Genomic DNA, 10,226 nt, shown 5'->3' with positions numbered 1-10,226 from the left:
TTAGCCGTTTCTGGTAGGGTTGCCAACTCCCTGAAAAATAAATAAGGGACACCTCGTGGCCAGGGCCGGGCAACCCAGTTGTCTTCACCCTTCCCAGTGTGGTAGCTCTTTTTTTGTGTGTGTGAAATTATTTTTTAACCATTTGACTTGAATTTGATTTAAGCAGATGCATATTATTTGTGATATGACCATATGGGAAACAAATGATCATTTAGCCATTTATTTTTAGCTCAAAATGACAACATTAACACAGTAAAACAGGTCTCTTTCTTAAACAGAAGCCTGTCATGCTTAACTTTTGAGAATATAAGTAAATCTTTCTTTAAAAGAACTCTGTCCTGCTTAACTTAAAATTATATAAATTAATAGAAAGCAATAGAACGAAAAATATTCTTGTAACAGTGCACATTTAGTGCATTTAGTACAATTGGCTTCAGCTGAGGTATTATTTCAGCTTTTCTAATGCTAATCAGCTGCTCCTGTTTGTAAACCCGCTTGTTCCCATGATTACGCATCATAACTCATCATCATTATTCATCTATGTATTACTTTTATGTATTAGTCATCTATTTGTTGTAATCATCTATCCTTGCAGTTGTTTATTACACAAAATAAATTATATTATTACACTTCTGGCCACATAGCGCTGATATTCACTGCACATGCCCATATTAACCTTAACCAGAGGGTTTAAACAACAAACCAGTGTTTACATACCATATCTGCTTCTGCCGTGGCCTGGTGGACAAAAAATTGGTAAAGGGTTCCCCGAGCTTTCACGCCCCTCATGTTCTTCTTGTGCCCACCACTAGAAGCATGCCTATGGAAAAAGTGCGCCGGCACACAGTGCAGTGCGCTTTATAGGTGTTATCGTGCATGTTCCCAGCCAGGTGTTTTCCTTTTCCCAGTCCTCCCTGTACTTTTGCAGCCTTTTTTTTTCTTTCTCTGAGGGGAACAAACATTGCTGCTCTAATGCTGGGCTTACACTGTGCGATTTTTGGCCCACTTTGAGCCGATTTTTGAGTCGTGCGACCGATTTGGTGATCGGCCCGATTTTGGCCTTCATCGTGCATCGTGTAGTATACGTGGGGTAACGAGAAGCGATTAACACCTCACGACCAGCTCCCGATCATCAATCGCTCGTGAGGGTGTCACCACAGCCGCTCACACTGCTCGCGCGCAAACACGTAAACGTCGGTGAAAAAGACGCAGCAGCACAGCTGTGCAGCGTGTGATCTGGACACAAGCGATGGAGGCACAACTTGTAGAACTTTGGAAAGCTCATCCGAGCCTTTTCGATGTGGCCTCACAAAATTATCACGACCACAACAACCGTGAAAATAGTTGGATTTACACTGCTGCTCAATCACAGCTGCCTGATCATGTTTTTCATTAGCAATTTAGCAAAGTTGATGGTGGTGGTGTGTCTGTATGAGTGAAAGACAGAGAGAGAGGGAGAGCGACAGATTTTCTGTTATAACCTTCATGTTATGGAGGCACAGTGTGAGCACTCAGGTCGCATCAGAGCATCGGGCGGTATAGTGTGAGACCTGCATCGTGACCTACCAACTTCTAACCCCTGCGAGTCAATCGTGCAGTTTGAGCAGGAGCTGAATAACGTGACTGAAAAAATCGCATAGTGTCTGCCCAGCTTTAGGTGTACTGTCGTCCGAGACTTGCACCGCAGTGTCGGCGTTTGTTTCCCTGTTGGCCATGCTTCTTGTTGTGGTCATCTGTTGTCTTCCGGTATTTTCTCCGCAAGCGACCTTTCCTCGACCAATGAGATAATCTGAATTGTCATACTCGAATTGTCATAAGTGTGCTGTCAGCTCATTGGTCACAAAGCAGGAGAGGGGCTGGGAATTATGTTTTCCAACAAAGCGTTAATTCCATAAACATTTATAGACTACTTTTGATTCTCACTGTATTACGGGACAAAGTGCGTCCCTTATTAGCTCAACACGGGACGTGTTCTTTTGTTTCTAAATACGGGACGATTCCGTATTTTAAGGGACGGTTGGCAACCCTAGTTTCTGGGTCCAAACTCCGCTTCAGATCCCAAAGTCAAACGAACACTGCAGCATCACTGAGAGTTAAAAACTGTCTAAATTCTTTCATCTTTAATAAAATGATCAGCGTTGCTGCTTTACCAGGTGTAACAATTGAGTTTAACATCCAGGCATCCATAAAAACAGGATTTATGATGTTTAACAGAGTTAGAAGTTAGCAGGGAGTTAGCTCGCTAGCTTCCACCTAAACATGATATAGCATGTTCTGACTGAGAGATTTCTGACAAAATTCAAACGTACAGCTCTGCTATCACTTCCAACATAAATGAAAACATGAAGACATGCTATATAAATAAAATGGAATTGAGTTAGTGCTACGAGCTAACCATCACCAGACTCATGCAGTGTAGCAAAGTTACGGCTAGGTAGCTAACAGTAGCATGCTTGCTCAGGTTAATGCTACTAAAATTGTGTGGCTGGCTAGCTGAAGGACCATTAGACAGTGAAATGTGACTGATGAACAGAGGATGCTGCACACTCACTCAGCCAGCATTTACATTCAGTAATAATCTGCAGGGTCTCCCTGACGACCAGTCTTAACAGAGACAAAATTCAAAATTTGAAGTTGTGAAAATCATGAAAACACTGCGTCACGTTCTTACTAGAGTAGGTTTATATCTCATTCATCTCTGCATTTTATTTCACTTATCCCATTCAGGGACGCAGGGGGGCTGGAACTGGAACTTAAAACCATAACCTCACATCTGGAAAGTCTTTATTATCCTCATAAGTCAAGTTAGAAATAGATTTCTTTTCCCAAACATTCCCATACAATCTGATTCCACACGAGTCGCCCCCTGCTGGCCTTTATAAGAATGCATGTTGGAGGCTTCATTTCTAGTTTGTACAGGCTGCTTGGGAGCTGGATGACACCAGGTCTATACGATGTTTTATTTCTCGGTGTAATCTGAGAGAATGGGGGCTGTACAGTAGCTCTGAAAGTCGGTGAAGAGCTGCAGGTTTGGCAGTCGCAGTGTTTTCAGCCATTGGTTCATGTTGTTTACAGACTTTGCTGGTTTGTGGTCACAGCAGCTTTCAGCCTCGATCTTTGTTCCCCAAACCTCAGAGTCCGACTCGCACCACAAATTAGTCTCATTTCCAGACACAAGTTTGTGTTCCCACGGGCTGGTTTTTAGAAAGGTGATCCTGCTTGAGTGAATGCACTTTGTTCCTTTTTTACCATGTTGATCATAACAACCTCTGTTTTTCCAAGTTACTCATATGCTAAGGATATTATTTATCCCTCTGACGGTGAATTCCTGATTTAAAAACAAACAAACAAACCAACCACAAAAAAAACAAAACAAACACTATCAGCCTGTGTTATTGCACGCTGTAAGTGACGACACGAGAGAGAAATCCACAGATTGTGAAATCACTGCAAACAGGCTGCCCTGAAAACAGCTGTGTTTCCCCCCCTTTTGTTTCCTTTGGTCCAAAACTGGTTTGATTGCTTTAGTTCACGATCCTTTTCATCCCCGGGCGCTGAACAGAAGATGACACACCCAGATGAATAATCCCAGGTCATGCAGAAAGTCAACTGTGCAGTCCCCGAGAGCAAATACGGAGCTGCGGTTCGGGCGGCGAAACCAAAGCAGAGGCTGCCTCTCAGTGGTCGCTTTCATTGATGCATTCAGAGAGTACAGATGCACATCTGCAGGCCTGTTGTTACCGAAACTCCGTTTACTTTACACATACTCTGCATAATAAAAACTGTTACTACAACAATGAAAGTACCAGATTGTGTTGTGGAGCTTTCTTTGCGGGTAAAAAGCAGCCAATGCCTAAACAAGAGCCTTAACCGTCCATCATAAAGCTGGAGCGCTGTGAAGCTTTAAATACACTCTGGCTCCCTGGAAGCAAATATAAAGAAATGAGGGTGAACACTTTTTCTATAAATAAAATAGTTTTATTTTGAAGAGTGACGTCAGCTCGCTGTCGGGAGCGTGACGTCAGCGGGTGCGTTGTTGCAGAGTCACTGCGACGGTTCGACTGTAAACAAGCCGAGGACAGAGAAACGTCTCGAACTGAGTCCGAATGTCTGCGCTGTTATCTCCGTTAGTTCATCACGGCTCGTATTCATCCGTGTCCGGTTCCATGTAACCGTCCGTGCTCACTCTCCCCCCGAAGGAACAGATCTCGTTGTCCCGGAGAAAGAGTCGCTCAAAAACGTTCAGACCCTGAAGCTATCTTAGCTTAGCGTAGCTCTGGATAGCCTACCTGGCTAACCAACATCTGAGGGCCCGTTCAGAGGAAAAGCCCCTCTATGCCCTGGGCACCTCTCTCCCTTCACCGTGACTGGGATATCCTGAACCGTAAGTATGCCCTCCTGTATTTTAGAGGTGTTGCAAGCATTTTAACAGCAGTTAATATGACCTCCAATGCCGAACTAGCTAGTTAGCCTAGCAGCCTGCTAGCATTAGTGCAAAAGGTTTGAAAACACGCTCTTTACATGCAGAGATTTTCAGCGTTTCAGGCATTAACTAAGTCTAATTTTACTGCGAAAGCTCGACAGACGTGCATTAATCTCTCGGTGTCACGTTTCATTTCATTTATTCGGTTTATCTCAAGTAATGTGTTTTTATTGGCAGCGGCTCCGCTCGTCTTTAACTAGAGGCCTGCTAAACTCATTCACAGAACTCTGCGTGTCATTGTGGAGTGATCTCTGAGTTATTAGTTGTAATGTCTCAGTTAACGGTGGATAGCACTCATATTTCCTTCAGAAACGGAACCCCTGCTGTCGTGTTTTTTCCGAGTTTGCTGTCACGTTTATCACGTCTGCCGATCTGATTGGATTATCTATAGCCCAGCTGATCGATCAATAACATATCAACAATCTCAAAAGTTCAGTGTTTGTTGATTTATTGTTTATTTTAGAATTGATTTTAGCTCCTTGGATCAGCGAATATGGCCTTTATTTTTAATTGAATTTTTTCATTACTGGAGTAGTAGTTGGTAATTTTTTTAGAAAGGCAGAAAATACCTTCTTATGACCACTTAGGTCTGTCTGATATTTAATTTACTTGGAAATTAATAAAAAAAATGTTGACTCAGAAAACACAGAAATGCCTATTTAAGGAGCTGAAATTATTTGTCTTTCTCATCTTCTGTGATGGTGTGTGTGTGTGTGTGTGTGTGTGTGATTTGATTAAAGACTAGTTCTAGTTAATTTTCTGATATTGTTTACTCGTCCAGTGTTTTCATTATACTGACTCTTTGAACAGCTGCTCCCACTAAGCAGCATATTCTCAGCGCCGCTTGATAACAGATGTGACTTTTAATTAAAATTGGAATCTCTGTGAAGGAAACCGTGATGCGCACTTACCTGTGTGGCTTCATCTGCAAAACACTGTTGTGTGTTTCTATTTTGTAGCTGGGTGGCTGGTCAGAGCGGCCTCCTCCCACCATGGAGGCAGGAGGGAAGGACTGTGAGGAGGAGACGCTGCAGATGGCGTTCAAGAAGCTGAGGGTTGATGCTGAGAGGTAAACACAGGCCAAAAAAAGTTTTTAATTTATTTTAAAATGATTTTTTTAAATTAAAACCCCCACAGGCCACTTTATTAGGTTCACCTGTTTGACTCCTTGTCTATTTAGCGAATCACATGGCAGTAACTCTGCTTTCCTCTCTCCTTCCAGTTTGCCCGGAGCTGTGAGTGTTTCGGAGGCGGTAACTTCCAGAGCAACATCGCGAGCTTGTCTCGACTCAAGCGGAGCGAAGCCCAAACTCGGCTGCCCGAAAGACAACTGGCACAGGTAGGCTGATTCTCTGGGAGACGCTCGATCACAGGAACAGACAGTGTGGATACTTGTGTCCATCACTGTGAGCTTTTTTCCACTGAGTCAGAAAAGAAGAGGAGGCACGTTTCGTTCTATCAGTTCCATCCTAAACACAGCCTCAGGACTCAGACACTCTGGTTCGACTTTTCTTAACTGGTGGATGCTTTAACTGTTCTAATCCAGTGGAGTGTAATGGTTTTTATTCAGCGTCATTAGGAAAAAAACAGGCTAAACTGGTTATTTTAACTCTAAGCTGAGTCATAAAGTTTAAGTCAGGCATTGTTTGCTTGTTTAATAAATACGTGAACACGTGAGGAGGAGATCTAACCCTCGTGTTTAGTGTTTTGTTTTGTTTTTTGTTCTAAAAACAACCTGTGAAGGTTGTGAATGTTAAGATGTGGCAGTCTGTGGAGAAGTATTCATTCATGCCAGTGATATTCCAACACTGGTGACTTTTTGGTTTTTACAGCAAAGAGTAAATGATTAAATGAAACTGACTAACAGAGCAGTAACCAGCTGCCTCTCCAGCTGGTGGCCTTTCTTCTGATGTGCAGCATCTGTGAGCTCGGCACAGTGGCACCGGCGCTCCGCCTGCTGCAGGTTCTGGTTACAGTGGCTCTTGATCTCAGATAAAAGTCTGTCTGACATCAGGGGTTGGGTGGAATTGTAGCTCAGAGGTCAGCAAACATCTGGACTGAAAAATAAGAGCGAGGGTTTTTTCTAAGGTCAGACTTTGTGTTGTGTCTTTCAGGTGACGCCTCTTTTCTCGTTGAGTGTTTATTTTGGAGTTCTTCTTTGTGATATTTGATTTTCTCTCTCGTCCTTTTAGCTGCATGAGGAAAACTTCCAGAGGAGCGTCCAGAACACAGCGCCGTCGCAGGTCCAAGTCGCCCATCCTCCACCCACCGAAGTTCACCTACTGCAGCACCTCCGGAGCGTCTGCACTGTCGCCCCCTAGTGGTTGCCCGAAGCACCAGCGCCTGGCCGCGCCTGAGCCTGCCCCACCTCGTCCGGCAGCAGACGGACTAGCTGCCTCGCCCGTGGCCATCCCGGTCCCAAAAGAGCACTCCTCTCCAGGCTCACCCGGGCATGTCCCCACTCTGGTTTTTGGATCCTGTGCTGCTTATGAGACGCATATTAGAAGCGTGGCTTCCCCACAGTCCTCACAAGAGATCCCCACTATCATCACCGCTACGTCCGGGCTGGCCGGAGGAAAGTCGAGTGAGGACAGCAGCCCGCAGAGCAGCGAAACCCGAACGGGAACATCCCCGAGATCCAGACCGGCAGAGGCTGCTGACTTCCGAGCTCTGTCCGAACTCCACAGTGGCAGGTCTGCCGAGGGTCCCCACGCCGCCTGTTCCTGTGCCCAGAGAAGCAGCTCAGAGTCTCAAGAGGACGGCAAGCAGGGGGTCGAGTGTCAGTGCCATCATCAAGGGTGGCACGGTGTGGAAGTCTACTCCTTCACGGGGCTCCGCAACGTCATATCGGAGTGTGAGAGGAGCCTGCCGAGCAGCGAGGAAGCATCCAGAACTCTCAGCTGTAACGCGGCGGCGTCTCCGGCGCTGTCGTCAGGCTCCCCTCGCTCCTGCTCAGAGCAGGCGCGCGCCTACGTGGATGACATCACAATAGAGGACCTTTCTGGCTACATGGAGTATTATTTATACATCCCCAAAAAGATGTCGCACATGGCCGAGATGATGTACACTTAGAGTCAGATTTATTATTACCACTATTATTATGTCAGATAAGGAAAATGATAAGACGGTAACAAGGGTATTTTTTTCTGTCGATGAGAGAAAAGTTGGCCTTGGAGGAAAGTAGGAAAGGTGCTAGTAGAAGGAAGAGTTAGGAATAAAAGTTTCATTTAAATGGACAAAGGTTGGCCACAACATTAGAACCACTCATAGGTGAGATCCACATGTTAAGTTGTGACGTTCTGTTAATCCACGTCTGTTATATTCCCACGCTCTGTTACAGCAGCAAAACAAAACAGCTCCTGGCCCGATCGAGGGTCTGTGAGAGCCCAATTCACAGAGGCCCCTGAGCCCATAGGAACCAGCCCCGGGGGCCACAGGCTGCCGTTTCAAAGCTGGTCCAAGCACATCCTGCTAGCGCTCTGCTAGCGTTAACTTTAACCCACCTTTCTGGAGGTGGAGCCGGGGGGCTGGAGGCTTTTCCAGCTGACATAGGGCCAGAGGCAGGTCTGTCACAGGGCTAATGCACAGAGACAGGTTGCTGTTTTTCTCATGAAATTCTCATAAATTTGCATGAAGATTAAACGTTATTCTGAATAATTGTCATAAATTCAGTATAAGTTTGGTTTAGTGGGTCAGTGACACAGTGTCAGCCTGTAAACCCACAACCAGAGGTGCACGGCTGCCCGCTGTGCCTGCAGTAGGGGAGGGTGTGACTTTTGAATGTTAGAAAAATCATTAAGTTATAAAAATGCAACTTTTTTTTTTGTCTTTCTTTTTTCTTCGGGTGAGTGAAAGGACACATACCTACAAATGTAGGAAAAAAATTGATACTAACTACAAGACGGTGAGATTAATGTGACAAAAATAATCCAGAAATGAGGCCCAGAGCCTTCGACTGCGCTTCAAACGTGTTGAAGTGGATTATATTTGAATCCAACGTGTTTTGATAGCACGCTCTCTCAGATTTGTTTAAAGATGCTTCGTATCCAGTAACTCTGATAACCAGAAGCTGTCGTATTTTGGAGCCTGACTGTCGGTAGGTGTGCAGACCGTGTCAGGCAGGCGGCTTTAATGTTGTGGCTGATGGCCACAGAATAGACTAACCCACGTTTAATGTTTCTGTTTGTCTTTCTGTGATTTTTACTAAATCTGACAGAAACTCGTCACAGCCAGCTGTTTCGCTTTAGTTTCGCCTTTCTCTTTGTGCCCTGTGGATCACTTTTCTTTCTTTGTTTGTTTTCGGTTTACAAATGAAGTTGCCAAAGCTCCTGGTGCTGGGTCTTGCAGAAGACAGGAACACGCGAACTTGTCATGCCAAGTGTGATTCTGTTTTTGGTGTTTGTGGCGACCTCAGGAGTCGCCCGTCTGGATTTAATTTCACTCAATAAAGAAGTAAAAAATGGAGAATTCGTCGTCTTCACTCGTCTCAATGAAGCTAATCAGAGATTTTTCTAACATGCTCGCACGGAGTTTACAGGGAGTAATAAAATAATTTCAACACAAACCCTGAAGCCCCAGTCACAGTCACAGATGGCAGTTATCAACAACTGTCTCTTAAACCATGCTCTCTGCTTTAGGCTCTGGGCACGCTCACAAAAAAGGGGCGTTTCCCGTGTCTTGTGCACAAATTGATCCCCATGAGTGTCACCTGCTTGAGTGATAAGTTATATCATGATAAAATGGTGTCTAAAATCTATAAAGAACATAATAAAAGTAACAGTAAATGCAACACTGCAGCAATATGACAAATTATTGTTCCATAAAAATGCTAAACGTGTGTTTTGGCACACTAAAACAATTTAACTCCAGCCTCACATTAGAGTTTAAGCTGGATCCATTTAAAAGTCCCACAGTCTAAAAACGCAAACGTGAAAAATGCTTCTGTCACAGATTAAAGGGAAATTTATCTGATTGAATAGATAGTCTGTGTGAGTAAACTATAAAAACATTCTATATTTCCTGCTTCACCAAAATAATACATGTAATCTCCAGTGACAGTGTGAGGCACAGTTTGAGCTGCTGTACCAATCAGGGAAAATGTGGCACTTTCAGTTGATTTTAAGATAGAAATGAACCTACCTCGCTCCAGACCAGGTGATGTGTTACTGTGTTACCAAGGTGATATAGCCAGGTAAAAAGCCATGTTTATATCAGGAAGCTCTCAGAACACAGTCTCTGACTGTAAACAGTAAACGCTGTGAACTGTTGATGAAGCCAGTGTGTGAATGGGTGGATGACAGGTTGTGTAAAGCGCTTTGGGGTCCTTAGGGACTAGTAAAGCGCTATACAAATACAGGCCATTTACTATTTACCAAGCCATTCATTTTTCATTTTTCTCTGACCTACCTGCAACCAAACCGCAGCTTTTGCACTATATTTATATCTATATTTCACCAGTTTCATTTTTGTCAGGCTGTTTTGTAATTTATTTATTTATTTCCTAAAGTAAGATAACGGTATTGTGATTGTCCCTTTACACTAACAATGTCGTTTTTATAAAGCTAGTTGTGTATTTATTCGTAAATGTGGCATTGTTTGTCCTCCATAACGGGCCACTAGTCGCCTTCCGCTGACATACATTATGGGAGCACGGTGAGGGTGTGGACCAATCAGCCGGCGCCAACTGGACGCTGTCCCCGGAATGCTCTGTCTCCGTCCAATCAGAGACGAATGCGTGGAGGAC

At 44.3% G+C, this 10,226-nt stretch overlaps 1 protein-coding gene across 1 annotated transcript; it reads left to right on the top strand.

Annotated features, from left to right (window-relative positions):
* The first annotated feature begins 3,975 nt into the window (after positions 1-3,975).
* Positions 3,976-8,950, top strand: oser1 (oxidative stress responsive serine-rich 1). The gene is made up of 4 exons (XM_082534800.1): positions 3,976-4,384; positions 5,443-5,552; positions 5,706-5,822; positions 6,676-8,950. Exons 2-4 carry the CDS (start codon positions 5,476-5,478, stop codon positions 7,553-7,555), a joined length of 1,074 nt encoding a protein of 357 aa, XP_082390926.1. The 5' UTR covers positions 3,976-4,384; positions 5,443-5,475; the 3' UTR covers positions 7,556-8,950.
* The last annotated feature ends 1,276 nt before the right edge of the window (positions 8,951-10,226 follow it).

Source organism: Aulonocara stuartgranti (genome assembly GCF_965226115.1).
Source record: "Aulonocara stuartgranti genome assembly, chromosome: 5".
Taxonomy (NCBI): Eukaryota; Metazoa; Chordata; class Actinopteri; order Cichliformes; family Cichlidae; genus Aulonocara; species Aulonocara stuartgranti.
This window is presented reverse-complemented; position numbering and strand designations above follow the sequence as displayed.